The 19,594-nt window shown below is 37.5% G+C and overlaps 2 protein-coding genes across 11 annotated transcripts in view; one reads left to right on the top strand and one right to left on the bottom strand.

Moving 5' to 3' along the window:
- Positions 1-1,258: 1,258 nt before the first annotated feature.
- On the bottom strand, positions 1,259-2,933 carry FANCF (FA complementation group F; the record flags this gene model as incomplete). The annotated part of the gene is made up of 1 exon (XM_082476702.1): positions 1,259-2,933. The coding sequence occupies one exon, from the start codon at positions 2,931-2,933 to the stop codon at positions 1,854-1,856; it is 1,080 nt and encodes a 359-aa protein (XP_082332828.1). The 3' UTR covers positions 1,259-1,853.
- Positions 2,934-3,006: 73 nt separating this feature from the next.
- GAS2 (growth arrest specific 2) overlaps positions 3,007-19,594 on the top strand; it is a 159,992-nt gene continuing 143,404 nt past the window's right edge. For 7 of the 10 annotated variants that reach the window (XR_014267937.1, XM_082476704.1, XM_082476707.1 and 4 more), the window contains exons 1-3: positions 3,063-3,097; positions 15,509-15,590; positions 19,279-19,322. The gene's annotated coding sequence lies outside the window, so the exon portion shown is untranslated. Of the gene's footprint in view, positions 3,098-15,508; positions 15,591-19,278; positions 19,323-19,594 lie in introns of all 10 variants that reach the window. The other 3 variants (XM_082476712.1, XM_082476715.1, XM_082476706.1) reach the window with 2 other exon arrangements.

Raw genomic sequence — 19,594 nt, forward strand, 5'->3', positions numbered from 1 at the left:
GTGGCATGGTCAAAAAAAAAAATTTTTTTCTGTTGTTAAGAATACAGATTAAGGTTCTAATCCTGGCTTCATTTATTCAAACATTTGGAGTACCTACCACATGCCAGGCACTGTGCTAGGCTCTGGGGGAAAAAAATAACAGATTGGCTTCTGCTCTCATGTTGCTTATTTTCTGTGTGCCCTTGGGCATTGTAGTGAATCTTCTTTAGCTTGTATCTTGATTTATAACAATACAGTCTTGATGTGAAGATTAAATATGGTTATCTATGCAATGAACATAGCATGGAGCCTAAAATAAGATATGGTAAGTATAAAAATAGATAAAAAAAATTTTTTACTGAAGTCTATAACAATTTTTATCATTTTATCTTAAATAAGAGTGTGCAATGTTGCAGCAGAAATAGGGAAATAAGTTTACAAACTGTCATTCTTTAAAACTAAAGCTTAGGGTTATGGGACTTAGGTTTATGGGTCAATATTATGACTTGTGTGGGTAGAACTCTTCATTGGGTTATGCTTCTTGAAAAAAGACTTTTAGGTAGCTAACAGAAGGAATTGCCTTTCTTCCTGCATTAATGGCAAATTAAATCTAAAAGATGGTCTATATGGATTAGAGCTAGAAAAAGGAATCAAACCACAGGAAATACAAACTTGCTTGTGTTAATCCAGGATCATCTGGAAAAGTGTACTTGCTAGCAGAACAGTAGTTTACTCCAGGTTTCACTATAGAATAAAAAATTCTGCAAGATTATACAACTCCTTTTGCTCTAATTCCATTTCTGGAATTAGAAGAATCTTGCAATCAACTAATTTGGTTATGGAAAAAAAATCTTGATGAACAGAAAGTTATATGCCCCCTAATAAAAATGAATAAATCATTCTTAAGTTTGGTGATTGGCAATCACTCTGCTGGTAGTGGAGCATCTGGGTAAACTCACAAAATTAGGTTCCTACACACACTAAACAAATATTCTAAACTGTCCCCATAGGGCAGCTAACAAGGACAAAGTGGGAGAATTTAACTATTTTAGTCTGAACACTTCATTCAACATGAGGCAACTGTAACACCAAGGTTGTGATTTATTAACCTAGTCAATGGCAGAAGCAGCACTAATTCAGAAGTTTTTCTTTTACCATCAAATGCTAAATTAATATCCAAAGGCATATATTTGTATTTACCATGCTGTAAAATTTTTTTCGTAAGTCAGTGCTTTAAATTACTGTATGATCTTTCAATGTGCAGAAATGAGAAACAAAATTTCGGAATAACACAATTTTAATACATGTTGACACTGGTTAATTGGTTAGAACGTTAGGTTAACAAGGCCAAAGTCCAGGGTTTCAAGTCCAACTAGGCCAGTTGGCTTTCCAAACCATTTCTGACAGCACATGTTGTTGGTTAAAGAAATCACTTCTGGGGATTTAAAAAAACCCAAGAAAAACCTGCAAAAGTAAGGCATTAATAATATAAAAAAGGTGTCTTGTCACTTTAAAGCTGCATTTTCTTTGACAAGCACATATCTTTTCAACAGTATTAGAAATGCGCCTTCTAGAATGCAAACTATTGTTAACTTCATGGCTTTAGGTAGGATACTTCCAATGTTACCTCCTCTATCCAGAAAATCCATGGCACTACAAGCCAGTTCCTTTACATGTCTGTAATTAAGTTACAATTACACCTATTATATATTAGGACCTACAATAATATTTTGGACACATGAAAGTACAGGACATTTGGTGAGAACACTGGGATTTTAATTTTGTAAACTGTATATTCGAGTGCTCAGTTACAGAACGTTGTCCATAGAGAACTGGGGCCTGGGCTGAGAACTTGTCTCTGCCCAAATGCAATATCACGCACTACTCCCAAGAGACAGCAACAGGTCTGTCCAGATGCTAAGACCAGGGACTTCGAAATCTCCATCTTGAGCCTTACAGGACTTCAGGGCAGTAAAAACTTCATCTTTCAGAGGTGGCGGGGCCTGACAGAGGCTTTGAAACCTGCTCAACAACTCCTCCCAGGGCACATCCTGGGACTCAGTTCCAATCCAAAGGCCTTTCTGAAGGCTGTAGCGCAGCTGTCGACCCCAGTCTGTTAGCAGGCCCAGATAGGCCCGGGAGAGCTCTGGATGGCGCCCCGCCACCGAAGTTAAAAGCCCGGCTGGGAGGCTGCGGCAAAAAGCAACCATGACATCCGATTTCCCCAGAAGCCAGCGAAGCAGCTCTTGACCCTCCTCTGCCGGAGTTCTGGGGCTGCCTAGTTCCAATTCCTCTTCTTGGGGCCGGGGAGACGACGGCGGCAGCAACAGCGCGGCCGCTACCACCTTCAGGAAGTTGTTCTGGGGCGAGCGCTCCCACAGGCTGCTGAGAAGCCTACCAGGGCCCCCTGCCTCGGCCTCCCCCACCTCCTGCAGACGCCTCAGCAGCAGCTCCGCCTGGGTCTTCATCAGTGAGTCCTCCTGAAGGACCGGGTTCTCTCCATAGGCGTTGAAGCGCAGCATGTGAATAGCGGCCCGGCGGCGGGCGAGGCGGGCCAGGCTGCCTTGGAGCGTCTCCTCCTCGGCGTCCGGGACGCCAGGGCCGGGAAAGAGCTGCTGCAGCAGGTAGTGAAAGGAGGCACCCCCGAGGGCCGGGTTCGCCAGCAGTCGCAGGGACAGCAGCTGGTCGCAGTGCCCCAAGGCCTGGAAGTTCGCCAACCCCGGGGCTGGAGCAGGCCCAGAGTCGCCCGGCTGCTTCCACTGGTTTTGCAGTCGCCGCTCCAGAGCCTTGCTAATGCGGGCATGGCGGCCAAAGCGCTTGTGGATGTGGCGCAGGTAGCGAGCCCACTGTAGGGCCCTGCGCACGGTCGCGGGGTCCCAGGTGCTGACGTGGGTCGTGCGGGACACAGCCAGAACCTCAGAGAAGCGCTCCAGGTGCTGCAAGAGCGGTTCCATGGAGCGCGCTAGAGCCTTACTTCCGCCTTCACCTTGGAGCCGGCTGCTCTCTGCGTGCTTGATTGGCGTGTTGGTGAAACGATACGCCTCTCTGCAATGCTATTGGGTAAAATTCCTGTCAATCTGACAGCGGCTTTAATCCGGGAACCTGCGCTCCGAGAAATGTAAGCCCCAGGAAAGTGCTCTTGGTTTTACTTTTGCTGTAGATATTGAGGAGGCTCATACGGGGGTGGGGGGGGAGAATAAAGGGGGGCTAGGATTAGAGAATTCCCGGAGCCACGTGGGAGACGCTGTTAGTTACGGAGGTCTTCGTGCTTCCTTTCGCTTTATAAACATCTCTAGTAGAAGTTTCCTGAGTTTTGCGTGAGTGAATCTGTGTTAAGGTTTATCATAATTGGGGAAAGCCAGACACGGGCTGTTACATATAAGAAAATGTAATTAAATAAAAATTTTGGTTCAATTCAGTTTAGTAGAAAGGTACTGACTTCCAATTAATTAATACCAGACACTATGCTAAAGTCTGGGCCTTGACCTTGTCCTTTCATTATTAGAACTTGAATCCTTTAAGTAAAACTTAAAGATTAATACTTTATTAAAATAGTAAAGGAACTTAAATTTTATTTCAAAGTTTCACTATTGTTTTTTGTTTTGTTTTTGTAATTCTCAAGGCAGAATAACTTAATTGACTCTTATTTCACACAAACAACTAATTGAACTAAGTGGCATTTAACGGCATATAACAAAAACAAATGCTTGTCTAAAGATTGTGGGAAGGGGGAGGGGGAAGAAGAATCCACTTCTGGAATGTCATCTGGATTATTCACTCATTTATGTGTTCTACAAATGTTTATCTGCCAACCTGTAGGGGTTTCGTTCAGAAACCTACAACAATTTCTAATCTACTGAAGGTGATGACACAATAACTCATTTGAGCTGAGTTTGTTTCCAGTAAAGACAACCAAGCAAAAGTATTCTAATAAGTAGTCGGAAATGGTGTTTTGTTTTGTTTTGCTTTAACAAAAAGGAGAAGAGAAACAAATTTAACAGAGGGAGAGTCATTTTTCATTTATTAACTTTTTTAAAAAAATGAAGAAAGCAGTGGTGTTCATGCTGTTAATTCAGTTTTAGGATCTGATATTTATCACTTAGCCTAAACTCTCAGTTGGTCTGTAGCGGTTACTTGATTTTATCTTTGTCTTGGATACTAGAAACTTTGAGCCAAATGTGCAGTCTACTTTTAGCAAATGCACAGGCTTCACCAATTTATTCTTAAATTGAGCACTTATTATGTCACATAGTGTAAGATACTAGGGATTTATTTGTAAATAAATAGATGTTGTCCTTGTCCTGGTGGAGTTCATTTCCTAGCATTTAAGAGCAAAATTAAACAGATTACCTCAAATGTGATAGGAGGCTATAACGAAGGTGGATCTCCAAGACTTAGGTGATGGAGAAGGCCTCCCTCTGTAAGAAACTGACTTTCTCCTGATAGCCCAAAGATGAGTGTTGAAAAAAGTTTTCAAGGTCTAGGGAACAGTTAATTTACAGGTACCTGAGTTGAGAGAGTCCAGTCCATTCAAGGAGGTGAAAAAAGTCCAAAAAAACTGCCTTCAGTTCGGGATGGGAGTGAGACCTTATGGCAGGAATTGTGCAGATTAGCTTCAGATCTTTCCACTTATTTAAAATCTTATCTAAAATCCCTGCTTGGGTATTATAATATGTAAATTTTTTCATATTTCACATTCGCTTATTTTCATTAAATGAACACAATGTCTGTGAAATTTTCCCCTTGAGAAGAAAGAAAAGCCTAGGGTTTGGAGCGTCTCCTCAATGTTCCATTTAATCAACAAAATTCAATGATCATTTATAAAGCTTCTACTACATGTAAAGTATTAGGGATTGAAAAAATGATTATGACAAGGTCCTTCGCTTCAAGAAACCTACCTTCTTGAGGCAGGGGTGGAAGGGGCACAAAAACACTGAACTATAATGCAATTCAGATTTTATGTGTTTAAAAAATTGTAAGAATGATGCGATGAGAGACCAGATATAAATTGACAGGAGAGCAAGGAAGGCTTTACAAAGGACTGATACTTCGTGTAGGCCTTAAACTATCAAGAAATACAGGAAAATGCAAGTGAGAAAAATAACATAAGGTAAAACATATAAGGATGTTAACCTGTATAGTGTGTGCTACAAATACTAGTACAAATCTCCCATATCTTCATTATGATTCCTAAATTTCTGGGATACAGTAAATTAGGACAGAGACTGGAAGGCCACATTTCGGGAGATTTCATTAAAATATGATATCAATCAAACCATGAGAGTTAAGCATCATAAACAACTAAGCATCAGAAAAAGAGACATTCACATAAAGTTTACCTCATAGGGTTCTGCTGAGGATTAAATGAAATAATAAATGTGAAATGCCATCCTTGGTATTTCGGCTGTCTTTTAATATTCATTCGTTATTACCCCCACCCTCTTTGCATAATAAAGATGCAATTTGGAGTACTGACTCCAGCTCAGCTCAAGGGGTAGGCCAATTTGAGCCAATCATGTTAATCCACCCCTCTCTTAATTCAGTAATTAATTTAGGAACCCAGTCTTAAGCCTATCGATGTATAGCATTTTCTTTTTTTTTTTTTTTTCAGAGACAATATAGAACTTTTATTTTTCTGAAACATTGAGAAGTAGTTGCCAGTGACATAATAAAACATCACCCTGAATACCGTGTTTATTATAAATATGAAATTTTTCCTACATAGCTTAATATAACCATCAATGATAGGAAATTAACATCAATGTATTATTATCATTTAATCATCAGACCCTGTGCAAAGTTATCTAGTTGTCTCAATAATGTTTTTGTTTTTATTAAAGTATATTTGATTTACAATATTATATTAGTTTCAGCATAGTGATTCAGTATTATTATAGTTTATACTTCATTAAAAATTATTAAAAGATAATGACTAAAATTCCCTGTTCTATACAATATATCTTTGTTGCTTATTTATTTTATTTTATTTTTTGGTCTTTTATTTTTTAAATTACTTTTTTGAATTTTTGAATTTTATTTTATTTTTTTATACACCAGGTTCTTATTAGTTATCCCTTTTATACATATTAGTGTATATATGTCAATCCCAATCTCCCAATTCATCCCACCAACCCCCCCCCCCCGCCGCCGCTTTCCCCCCTTGGTGTCCATACGTTTTTTCTCTACATTTGTGTCTCAATTTCTGCTGTGCAAACCGGTTCATCTGTACCGTTTTTCTAGGTTCCACATACATGCGTTAATATATGATATTTGTTTTTCTCTTTCTGACTTACTTCACTCTGTATGACAGTCTCTAGATCCATCCACGTCTCTACAAATGACTCAATTTCATTCCTTTTTATGGCTGAGTAATTTCATTGTATATATGTACGACATCTGCTTTATCCATTTGTCTGTTGATGGGCATTTAGGTTGCTTCCATGACCTGGCTATTGTAAATAGTGCTGCAGTGAAAATTGGGGGGCATGTGTCTTTTTGAATTATGGTTTTCTCTGGGTATATGCCCAGTAATGGGACTACTGGGTCATATGGTAGTTCTATTTTTAGTTTTTTAAGGAACCTCCATACTGTTCTCCATAGTGGCTCTATCAATTTACATTCCCACCAACAGTGCAAGAGAGTTCCCTTTTCTCCACACCCTCTCCAGCATTTGTTATTTGTAGATTTTCTGATGATGCCCATTCTAACTGGTGTGAGGTGACACCTCATTGTAGTTTTGATTTGCATTTCTCTAATAATTAGTGATGTTGAGCAGCTTTTCATGTGCTTCTTGGACATCTGTATGTCTTCTTTGGAGAAATGTCTATTTAGGTCTTCTGCCCATTTTTGGATTGGGTTATTTGTTTTTTTAATATTGAGCTGCATGAGCTGTTTATATATTTTGGAGATTAATCCTTTGTCCGTTGATTGATTTGCAAATATTTTCTCCCATTCTGACAGTTGTCTTTTTGTCTTGTTTGTAGTTTCCTTTGCTTTGCAAAAGCTTTGAAGTTTCATTAGGTCCCATTTGTTTATTTTTGTTTTTATTTCCATTCCTCTAGGAGGTGGATCAAAAAATATCTTGCTGTGATTTATGTCAAAGAGTATTCTTCCTATGTCTTCCTCTAAGAGTTTTATAGTGTCTAGTCTTACATTTAGGTCTCTAATCCATTTTGAATTTATTTTTGTGTATGGTGTTAGGGAGTCTCTAATCCATTTTGAATTTATTTTTGTGTATGGTGTTAGGGAGTGTTCTAATTTCATTCTTTTACATGCAGGTGTCCAGTTTTCCCAGCACCACTTACTGAAGAGACTGTCTTTTCTCCATTGTATATCCCTGCCTCCTTTGTCATAGATTAGTTGACCATAGGTGCGTGGGTTTATCTGTGGGCTTTCTATCCTGTTCCACTAATCTATATTTCTTTTTTTGTGGCAGTACCATATTGTCTTGATTACTGTAGCTTTGTAATATAGTCTGAAGTCAGGGAGTCTGATTCCTCCAGCTCCGTTTTTTTCCCTCAAGACTGCTTTGGCTATTCAGGGTCTTTTGTGTCTCCATTCAAATTCTAAGATTTTTTGTTCTAGTTCTATAAAAATTGCCATTGGTAATTTGGTAGGGATTGCATTGAATCTGTAGATCACTTTGGGTAGTATAGTCATTTTCACAATATTGATTCTTCCAATCCAAGAACATGGTATATCTCTCCATCTGTTGGTATCATCTTTAATTTCTTCCATCAGTGTCTTATAGTTTTCTGCATACAGGTCTTTTGTCTCTCCAGGTAGGTTTATTCCTAGGTATTTTATTCTTTTTGTTGCAACGGTAAATGGGAGTGTTTCCTTAATTTCTCTTTCAGGTTTTTCATCAGTGTATAGGAATGCAAGAGATTTTTGTGCATTAATTTTGTATCCTGCAACATTACCAAATTCATTGATTAGCTCTAGTAGTTTTCTGGTGGCATCTTTAGGCTTCTCTATGTATAGTATCATGTCATCTGCAGACAGTGACAGCTTCAAGTCTTCTTTTCCAATTTGTATTCCTTTTATTTCTTTTTCTTCTCTGATTGCTGTGGCTAGGACTTCCAAAATTATGTTGAATAATAGTGGTGAGAGTGGACATACTTGTCTTGTTCCTGATCTTAGAGGAAATGCTTTCAGATTTTCACCATTGAGAATGATGTTTGCTGTGGGTTTGTCATATATGGCCTTTATTATGTTGAAGTAGGTTCCCTCTATGCCCACTTTATGGAGAGTTTTTAACATAAATGGGTGTTGAATTTTGTCAGAAGCTTTATCTGCATCTATTGAGATGATCATATGGTTTTTATTCTTCAGTTTGTTAATATGGTGATTTACATTGATTGATTTGCGTATATTGAAGAATCCTTGCATCCCTGGGATAAATCCCATTTGATCATGGTGTATGATCCTTTTAATGTGTTGTTGGATTCTGTTTGCTAGTATTTTGTTGAGGATTTTTGCATCTATATTCTTCAGTGAAATAGGTCCGTAATTTTCTTTTTCTATAGGATCTTTGTCTGGTTTTGGTATCAGGGTGATGGTGGCCTCATAGAATGAGTTTGGGAATGTTCCTTCCTCTGCAGTTTTTTGGAAGAGTTTGCGAAGCGTCGGTGTTAGCTCTTCTCTAAATGTTTGATAAAATTCACCTGTGAAGCCATCTGGTCCGAGACTTTTGTTTGTTGGAAGATTTTTAATCACAGTTTCATTTTCATTACTTGTGATTGGTGTGTTCGTATTTTCTGTTTCTTCCTGGTTCAGTCTTGGAAGGTTATACCCTTCTAACAATTTGTCCATTTCTTTGGCATAGCGTTGCTTGTAGTAGTTAGTCTCTTAGGATGCTTTTTATTTCTGCGGTGTCTGTTGTCACTTCTACTTTTTCATTTCTCATTTTATTGATTTGAGTCCTCTCCCTCTTTTTCTTGATGAGTTTGGCTAATGGTTTATCAATTTTGTTTATCTTCTCAAAGAAACAGCTTTTAGTTTTATTGATCTTTGCTATTGTTTTCTTTGTTTCTATTTCATTTATTACTGCTCTGATCTTTATGATTTCTTTCCTTCTGCTAACTTTGGGTTTTGTTTGTTCTTCTTTCTCTAGTTCCTTTAGGTGAAAGGTTAGATTTTTTATTTGTGATTTTTCTTGTTTCTTGAGGTAGGCTTGTATTTCTATAAACTTCCCTCTTAGAACTGCTTTTGCTGCATCCATATGTTTTGGATCGTCGTGTTTTCATTGTCATTTGTCTCTAGGTATTTTTTGATTTCCTCTTTGATTTCTTCAGTGATCTCTTGGTTATTTAGTAACATATTGTTTAGCCTCCAATGTGTTTGTGTTTTTTACATTTTTTTCAGTGTAATTGATTTCTAATCTCAAAGTGTTGTGGTCAGAAAAGATGCTTGATATGATTTCAATTTTCTTAAATTTACTGAGGCTTGATTTGTGGCCCAAGATGTGATCTGTCCTGGAGAATGTTCCATGCGCACTTGAGAAGAAAGTGTAATCTGCTGTTTTTGGATGGAATGTCCTATAAATATCAATTAAATCTATCTGGTCTGTTGTTTCATTGAAAGCTTGTGTTTCCTTATTAATTTTATGTTTGGATGGTCTGTCCATTGGTGTAAATGAGGTTTTAAAGTCCCCCACTATTATTGTGTCACAGTCGATGTCCTCTTTTATAGCTGTTAGCAGTTGCCTTATGTATTGAGGTGCTCCTATGTTGGGTGCATATATATTTATAATTGTTATATCTTCTTCTTGGATCGATCCCTTGATCATTATGTAGTGTCCTTCCTTGTCTCTTGTAACATTCTTTATTTTAAAGTCTAGTTTATCTGATATGAGTATTGCTACTCCAGCTTTCTTTTGATTTACATTTGCATGGAATATCTTTTTCCATCCCCTCACTTTCAGTCTGTATGTGTCCCTAAGTGTGAAGTAGGTCTCTTGTAGACAGCATATATATGGGTCTTGTTTTTGTATCCATTCAGCAAGCCTGTGTCTTTTGGTTGGAGCATTTAATCCATTCACGTTTAAGGTAATTATTGATATGTATGTTCCTATGACCATTTTCTTAATTGTTTTGAGTTTGTTTTTGTAGGTCCTTTTCTTCTCTTGTGTTTCCCACTTAGAGAAGTTCCTTTGGCATTTGTTGTAGAGCTGGTTTGGTGGTTCTGAATTCTCTTAGCTTTTGCTTGTCTGTAAAGCTTTTGATTTCTCCATCGAATCTGAATGAGATCCTTGCTGGGTAGAGTAATCTTGGTTGTAGGTTTTTGCCTTTCATCACTTTAAATATGTCATGCCACTCCCTTCTGGCTTGTAGAGTTTCTGCTGAGAAATCAGCTGTTAACCTTATGGGAGTTCCCTTGTATGTTATTTTTGTTTTTCCCTTGCTGCTTTCAATAATTTTTCTTTGTCTTTCATTTTTGCCAATTTGATTACTATGTGTCTCGGTGTGTTTCTCCTTGGGTTTATCCTGTATGGGTCTCTCTGCCCTTCCTGGACTTGGGTGGCTATTTCCTTTCCCATGTGAGGGAAGTTTTTGACTATAATCTCTTCAGATATTTTCTGTGGTCCTTTCTCTTTCTCTTCTCCTTCTGGGACCCCTAGAATGCCAATGTTGTTGTGTTTAATGTTGTCCCAGAGGTCTCTTAGGCTGTCTTCATTTCTTTTTATTCTTTTTTCTTTAGTCTGTTCTGCAGCAGTGAATTCCACCATTCTGTCTTCCAGGTCACTTATCCGTTCTTCTGCCTCAGTTATTCTGCTATTGATTCCTTCTAGTGTATTTTTCATTTCAGTTATTTTATTGTTCATCTCTGTTTGTTTGTTCTGTAATTCTTCTAGGTCTTTGTTAACCATTTCTTGCATCTTCTCAATCTTTGCCTCCATTCTTTTTCCGAGGTCCTGGATCATCTTCACTGTTATTATTATGAATTCTTTTTCTGGAAGGTTGCCTATCTCCACTTCATTTAGATGTTTTTCTGGGGTGTTATCTGTTCCTTCATCTGGTACATAGCCCACTGCTTTTTCATCCTGTCTCTCTTTCTGTGAATGTGGTTTTTGCTCCACAGGCTGCAGGATTGTCTTTCTTGATTCTGCTGTTTGTCCTCTGGTGGATGAGGCTATCTAAGAGGCTTGTGCAAGTTTCCTGATGGGAGGGAGTGGTGGTGGGTAGAGCTGGCTGTTTCTCTGATGGGCAGAGCTCAGTAAAACTTTAATCCACCTGTCTGCTGATGGGTGGGGCTAGGTTCCCTCCCTGTTGGTTATTTGGCCTGAGGCGACCCAACACTGGAGCCTACCTGGGCTCTTTGGTGGGGCTAATGGCGGATTCTGGGAGGGCTCATGCCAAGGAGTACTTCCCAGAATTTCTGCTGCCAGTGTCCTTGTCCTCACGGTGAGACACATCCACCCCCTGCCTCTTCAGGAGACCTTCCAACACTAGTAGGTAGGTCTGGTTCAATCTCCTGTGGGGTCACTGCTCCTTCCCCTGGGTCCCGATGCGCACACTACTTTGTGTGTGCCCTCCAAGAGTGGAGTGTCTGTTTCCCCCTGTCCTGTCAAAGTCCTGTAGTCAAATCCCGCTAGCCTTGAAAGTCTGATTCTCTAGGAATTCCTTCTCCCGTTGGGAAGCATGATGTGGGGTTCAGAACCAGGTTGGGAAGCCTGACGTGGGACTCAGAACCTTCACTCCAGTGGGTGGACTTCTGTGGTGTAAGTGTTCTCCAGTTTGTGAGTCACCCACCCAATACTTATGGGATTTGATTTTATTGTGATTGCGCCCCTCCTACCATCTCACTGTGGCTTCTCCTTTGTCTTTGGATGTTGGGTATCTTTTTTGGTGAGTTCCAGTGTCTTCCTTTCGATCATTGTTCAGCAGTTAGTTGTGATTCCAGTGCTCTCGCAAGAGGGAGTGAGAGCACGTCCTTCTACTCTGCCATCTTGAACCAATCTTCAGCATTTTCTAATGACAAATTTGTTCAGAAATGGCCAGATGAATCAATTCCAATCAGTTAGGCCTAGGTGATTACTTTTCTTCTCAGAGTTGGTAGATCATGCACATTCACCAATATGAAGAGATAGTCATATTAGACAATGTAGGTGTATACAAGCTGGGTATCAAGCATGCTTAAGAGATTGTTTCTTCCTCTTGATGTTGTATATTTATATGAGGCCCAAAGCTACCAGAGCCCTCTTCTTCCTTGAGCCAATAGAATCTCATAATCACAAGAAATACATTGGATTAAGACAACTCTCAAACTAACCCTGTTTAAGATTATAACCCTATATATTCCCAGTTTTTTTTCTTGCCAGTTTTATTTTCTATTGCTTTCAACTAAATGCACCCAACTAATACCAGCCCTTCAGAACATTGTGTGGTATGTGGTGCATATAAACACTCAGTAAACATTGGCTATTGTTGTTAATGTTATATAAGCCTCTGAAGTGTACATCTTCCCATGTCTTCTCCAAATTCTACTCCTCCCTAATATAAAAGAGCCACCACCAACACCCTATGGTCAGAGGTAGAGAAAATTTTAGCAAAGAAACATACAGCTTGATGCTGCAATATTCACTGTTGGTCCTGAGACGTTTTGATTACAGTCTTTTCCAATGGACTATTAAGACTTGAAAAATCGAGTTCATTCCATGCTCTAGGTTAAGTCTAATTTTTTAGTTATTTTAAGATATGGATTAAGTCAGAAATTATAGGACACTATGGAACTGGGAGACCAATGAAAACAAAGTATTCTGATGTCCCTTTATTTTACTTTGAACAATATTATATTGACACACTTATTTCAACTTTATATTGACACACTTATTTCAGCCCTCTGCTTGTTGAAATAATATTTTTCTATACGAACAAGCAGACCTGGACTCTACATCTTCAGGCAGGGTAGACCTGAAGGGTTTTTGTCTCATTCCAGAATCTGCTTCATGGAAGGAAAGTGCTTTGACTTTTTTGCAATCACTCCGAGGGCAAATACTATGGGCAATGATTACACCTGATCCTAACTCTGTTACTTCATTCAAGACTGGAGTAAGAGTAGGTCTCTCTATGTTCTTTAGTAGCAACAATAAATAGCAAGCTGGCACAACTTTTGAAGAGAGATTTCTTATAGGAACTTTGCAAACATATTTGCCATTTTTTTGTGACAATGCAAACTATATTTCTTAGAGGTGACTATAGATCTTAGTGGGAGTTACTTCTACAAAATCAAAATTTCTTTGTTTTACTTGTTTCCCTTACGAAGGGGGGAAATCATCAAATGAATTATAATGGACAGAGGATGTTAGACAGGTGTAGGGTAATCTGACAATTAACTTTCCAGGAACAACTGGCCTTGTCCTACATCCTATGTTATTATAACTAGTCCCTGATCAGATTGTAGAACCTCATACCAAATCTCAAAAATATTAAATTTGTATACCTGATAAGAAAAAAAACCCCAACAATGTTGATCTTTTTACCCTTTGGAATTGTTTTCATAAAGGTAACTGACTATAACTAAGCAAATGTTTTTTCTGGGTCTCAAGCTTCCCAATCAGTGTATAGTAGTAAAGGTTACAATCGTACATCTGAAATATTAATCTCCCTTGGCCTTGGGGCATATGAATGAAGTCTGGGAGGCTGGAGTCATTACTGAGATAATGAGAGATCTGATAACCATTCTTCAGTCCTTCTTTGGACATGCTCTGCCACCTGGGCATCTACTCAGTGTCTAGAGTGAGTGCACAGTGCAGCCCATCAAGAAGTTAATGGAGGAGCTCTAGATGTCCACAAGGACAGGGCAAACCCTAGTGAGTTCAGAGGAAGGTGTTGGAGGAAGGGTTAGAGGATGAGATCTCCTTGTGGGCACAGATCTGGATGATGGCTCCAGATCTCTGTTTTCACAAATTTGAGACACTCCTTTCCATTTGCAGTGGATGTGACTTTAAGCGGCCTTAAAGCTAGCAGCAGAAGGACTGCCCTGACAATGCATGTGTACTCTGAAAATTAGAACTTCATTAAAACTTTGGAACACCTGATTTGAATTGTTTTTTGGACTTGAAATTCATTTTCATTATCACAGTATACGTTTAACATATTGCCTTCATAAGAAAAGAAAAAAGAGCTTTTCTTTAAATATAATCTCATTCTTATAAATTTTAAAAGGCTATAAAAATGGTTTTACTTATTTTACCAACAACATTTCTAGTCAATGGTGACTCAAGAATATGAAGAGAACTTTGTTAAGGTCTTGATCAGGAATTGTGACTGACCAGTTCAAGCATAAAAAGCAATACTAAAAAAAATTACGAAAGCAAGCTTAATTTTCCTATTTAAAAAATTCAGTTTTAATTGTTGTTGGGAAGTTTCATACAAATTTAATATGTAGAATCATGTCTATTCATAGTACAAAGAGAGTGCAAAAAAATATTTTTTTCACCAAGACTTTTACCTATAGATCTTCCTCAACTTATGATGGAGTTGTCCCATTAAACCCATCATAAGCCAAAAATATCTTAAGTTCATCAAAAATGAATTTAATACTCCTAACCTGCCAAACATTATGGCTTAGCCTCACCTACCTTAAATGTGCTCAGAACACTTACATTAGCCTCCAGTTGAGCAAATCATACAACACAAAGCCTATTTTATAATAAAGCATTGACTATCTCATGACATTTATTGAACACTGTACTATACTAAAAAAAACCCAGAGTGGTTGTATGGGTGCAGAGTGGTTGTCAGTGTATTGGTGGTTGACCCTCGTGATTGCAGGGCTGACCGGGCGGCGTCGCTCGCTGCTGCTGCCCAGCGTCATAAGAGAGTATCAGACCACATATCTCTAGCCCATGAAAAGATCAAAATTCAAAGTATGAATCTACTGAATACATATCACTTTTGCACCATTGTAAAGTCAAAAAATCATAAGTAGAACCATTGTAAATTCGGGATTGTTTGTATGCATCCCAAATCCTCTGATTGACTGACATGTGCCATAACGTAAAAAAGATTGGAAAGCACTGCTCTAACATAGGCATTCTAACGCAATTAGCTAAGGAAAAATGGCAAAATAAAGGGCACTGCAATTCAAATTAAGCTTGCCTTAAATTTCTACAAATAGGACAGGAAGAAAATTAGTTGGCTAGTTATTCTCCATTTGTCCTTCCCATGTCACCCCATCCATTTTCTCCTTTCTTTCCCTATTCTGTGCAGAGGACTGGCTTGATCCTTATTGACTCTGTCAGCCTTATTCCCTTGCCCTCTGACTTGCCACTGAATCGACCAGTGAGAGGCATTAGCAATCAGAAAGAGGAGAGGGATGTAGGGTTTTCTTCCTCTGCTCTCTGCTAAGGCATCAGGATTCTGGTTCTTTCATTTAAAAATGCCATGAGGCCTCCCTGAGCCTCTGATACCACCTATTATTCTCTGCAGCCCTTCCTGCTGTTGCTAATCCCTGGATGCCCTAACATACCTTGTTGATTTCCTTAACCCTGGCCTTGCTTCTGCAAATATCCCTGTTATTTCAGAATCCCTGCTGACTGTGCTGGTTTCCTGCCAAGACCTTAACTGACACAGTCGTCTGCGTTTTCAACCATTCTCATAATTAATGTAAGTCTATGAGTCATAATATTACCAATCAGTATGTTTTTAGGGAATGATGACTAGTCTAGTGCAGTGATTCCCAAATACCTGTCATTGCCAGACACTCCTGCCAATATATGACAAAGTCATCATTATTACAGTGATATATGAAAAATAAATGACATAACAATGTGAAGTGTTTTCATAAACAGTTAATTTAAGTGAAGGGAAAAAGTATTTTTTTTGTAAAGTAAGGGTGATGTTAAATGGCAATTTTGTGTTTTCTTAATTTGGAAAATTTTTAAAGTATGCAATTATCTTAGACACCTATTTTAGAAACTGTGTTTATGGGTACACATATATAGATATATGCATATATCTATAGCTAGATAAAAGATAGATTATAAATCTGTGAGATCTATAATTCTGAAAATCTCCCGTCTCATGTGTGGAAAATGGTAGGAGTGTTTGTAGGTAGACCCAGCTTGTGAAGACCTTGGAATACTTTAGTAAGGAATAAGGTCTGTGTTCAATTGGCTTTCGGATACTATTGACAGTTTTGGAGCACAAGAATGACATGATCATATATGTTATAAAGCAATGTGGAGAATTGGTTGTAGCCAGCTGAGACAAATGTCTAGAGATGGAGGTCCCCTAGAGAAATATTGCAATAGTCCAGGTGCACAAAATGACAGTTTCACTAAGGAAGTAGCAGAGGAAACATTAAGAAGTGGTGGGGAGTGAGTGGTGCTCAGACTTGAAAATTCCTTCTGAAGAAGAATCATTAGATCTTAATGGAGAAGAGAGTCAAAATTACTGTGCATATTCTCATTGAAGTGATTGAGTGAAGTCTCTTGACCTTTGGAATGGAACGTGGATTGGTATTGATTTTAGCTAATGCCTGTAATTGGAAAAGAGGGAAAAAAATCTCAGAGCAAATCACGGCTCAGTGGAAACTCCTATGCATTTGTTTTTTAATTCCAAATTACTGTCTTTCTTCACACTCTTCAGGATCCCCTGGATTAGCAAATTAGGTAATAGAATATTTTATTAGTAATTAGTGAATACTATGGTAACTCCAGAAGACATCTTGGTTGCATGAGGATTATTAAAAACATGGATTGAATTATTCAAAGGGAAGAATTTAAACAAGAATTTCTCCCCTTCCTTAAATAATCTCTAATTCAATTCCCAGAATCTTAACATTTAACTTAATACCTCTTGGATTGCTAATATTCAGAAACTACTTAAATACTGGAATTAATCCCACTGGAAGAAACTCCTCTGACTTGTCATTTTTATATTTTTTCCACTGCTTGGACACCTATTGAAAAAAAATCTGTATATAAGGGACAATGATGAGATTCATATTGACATAAATTGAATATATAATATATAGTTTTGACATTATATATCAATACACAGATTATACATCCTCCTCTGTGTATATGTGTGTATTTGCGTAAAAGTAAATAGGATGAAATTCCTAAGAAGATACTTGAAGTAAATAATTGAACTAAATTTATTTTTAAGATTTCATTTTTCTTTTACAACTGGTAATTTTTTTCTAATGTCTAAAGCAGAAAGAAAAAATATGAATCACAATCTCTCTTTACCTTTGAATTAGAAGTTTGATTCCTTGGAGGAGAACTCTGTAATAATGTCTGGGTGCCTTTTTTTTTATCCCACAGTTATCAGTATATTGCTATATAAGTACCTGCCAGGAAGGCCTTTTTTTCTAGTTCAGTAATTTTTTGTGTCTGTTGTTCCCATTTTCAAGTCTCCAAAACTTTTATGTGAATTCTTTCACCACATTTTTTTCATTATTTCCCAACCTTCTTTTTTTCTAGATGGCTGAAGTTTCCAGACATATAACCAGAAATGTCCTAAGAGAATTAATATATAAAAAAATAAAGCTAAGGAAATGGAAAGCAAAGAAAAATAGGCATGTATAATACATGCATATGCACATGTAAATTCATTTTAAACTTTTCTTAAAAAAGTAACAGATGAGTTGATTTTCCTAATTAATATTCTCTGAGTAACAAATATAGTGGAAAAATTATCAAGAAACTTTTTTGTTTTTAATAACTTCCAGACCTAATCTAAGTTCTTAGATTGGGCTAGTCTGTTAATACCATTAATGTCAAGTATTTTCCCCAAAGATTCCTAACATTTCAAAATAAACTGGCTGAAATAAGCCAAATAAGTGATTAAAACAAAATTCGCAATATCACAGGACATTTTATGGGTATGTAAAAATTCTTTTGGTAATGTTTTTATCAGTTAGTTACCAAATTTTAAGCATAAAGGAAAGCTTTAAAGGGAATATTCCATCAGGTTTGAGTGAAATACTCCACTTAAGGGGCAAGAGGGGTGTTTAAAGCAAAAGTGCTGTAGTTAATATTTCTTTTCCCTTTTTTCTTTTGAGTGGATTAATGAATGTTGTAATTTTCTAACAGTTTGCATATCTCTACTTAAACAGATCCAGTGGGTAAAAACCCCTATTTCTGGTTATCTTAGAATATGGTGTATCTTCACCTTTCCCCTAGTTTGTATAATTTTTGTGTTCATCTGTTTTATTGATGCTGGACATAGAGGAGGGACTGTATACAACCAAGCAACATCTCTGTTGTCAGGATATTGGTAGAACCTGGATCCATTTGAAGACATTTCAGTAACCCATGGCCAGTTCAGCATGTTAGAAAATGCTAAATGCCAAGAGTGCAGAACAAGACAAAATTACAGAGAGGATTGTAGGGTAGAAAGAGGAAGGTAACGATAATATTAAAGGCAAGATTTTAAAAAAACATATATATATATATATATACACATATGTATATATATGTAGCAGATTAAATTTGACTGTGTAATGGGAAGTATTGAGAAAATTTTCAGATAAATATTTTCCTAAATAATAATGTTATTGAAATATTATAAAGTTAGGGATGGCAATCAACAATATAATTTAAGCAAATCAAGAATGCCAAACTTTATAGTAAAAAATTTTGTTAGTAAAATTATAATTTTTAAAGGGTAACATTCTTAACTTTTTCTAGTTCAAATAAAGTTTTCTGTTCCTAGTGTTTTGGGTTGTTAAAAACAGTATTCATTCTATTGTATTCATTAGTGAGAAAAAAGTTTGGTGTTTTATCCTCTGCCCAACCAGAATATCAGTTAATATCTGCAAATCTGCAAAATGAGAAGTGATTAAAGTGGACATCATGTTCTTCTCTAGCTCTCTGATGTGATGGTTTTACTTAGTTTATTTACAGATTTTAATTAAAAGGGGGGAGCTTAATTTAATTTTAACAGGATGACTGAATACCTCTACAGTGTGCTTTAAGATCAATTGACATTTTATTGCCTGTACTAGCTGCCAGATTTCCCCTATTTTTCTCTACTTTTTATAGCCTAAAGGACACTAAATCTAGCACTCAACTTCTAGTAGTCCAAGTATTTTCAACTTTAAATCTATGTGTTCTTGAATTTTGTAATCTCATTAGGTAGATGGTTGAGGAACATAAAGTATGAACACTAATCTGATACCCAGATGACAGAGCATTGGAAAGACTGCCAGCACAGCATTAAAAGACATAGGCAATCGAAACTGCCAAAAGAAAATTCTATTTTGTGAAAGGTGGGGTATTTGGAAACGGGTCATAAGACATTTGACTAACTATGCTAAATTGTTTTTGTATGGCGTCTCTTTTAGGCAGTAATCCAGAAATCAAAAACCTACTTTATGCACTACCCATGGTAAGTGGCTTAGTTAAGTAGTATTTGCACACTGCCAAGTTTGCTTTCTAATTCTAAAACTTCCCTTCCCCCCTCCCTCCCTCTCTCCCTCCCCCCTCCCTTCCCCCTCCCTTCCTTCCTTCATTCCTTCCTTCCTTCCTTTTGTCTATCTTCCTTCCTTTTTTCTTTTTTTTTTTTCATTTCTGCTCACTCATTTGTTTCTATATATGGTCAGAATAAGACTCACCAGCTTTGCATAATACAAAGCACTCAGTGAAAGGGAGCTAATATTA

The sequence above is a fragment of the Balaenoptera physalus genome (genome assembly GCF_965194825.1).
Source record: "Balaenoptera physalus genome assembly, chromosome: 10".
Lineage (NCBI taxonomy): Eukaryota > Metazoa > Chordata > Mammalia > Artiodactyla > Balaenopteridae > Balaenoptera > Balaenoptera physalus.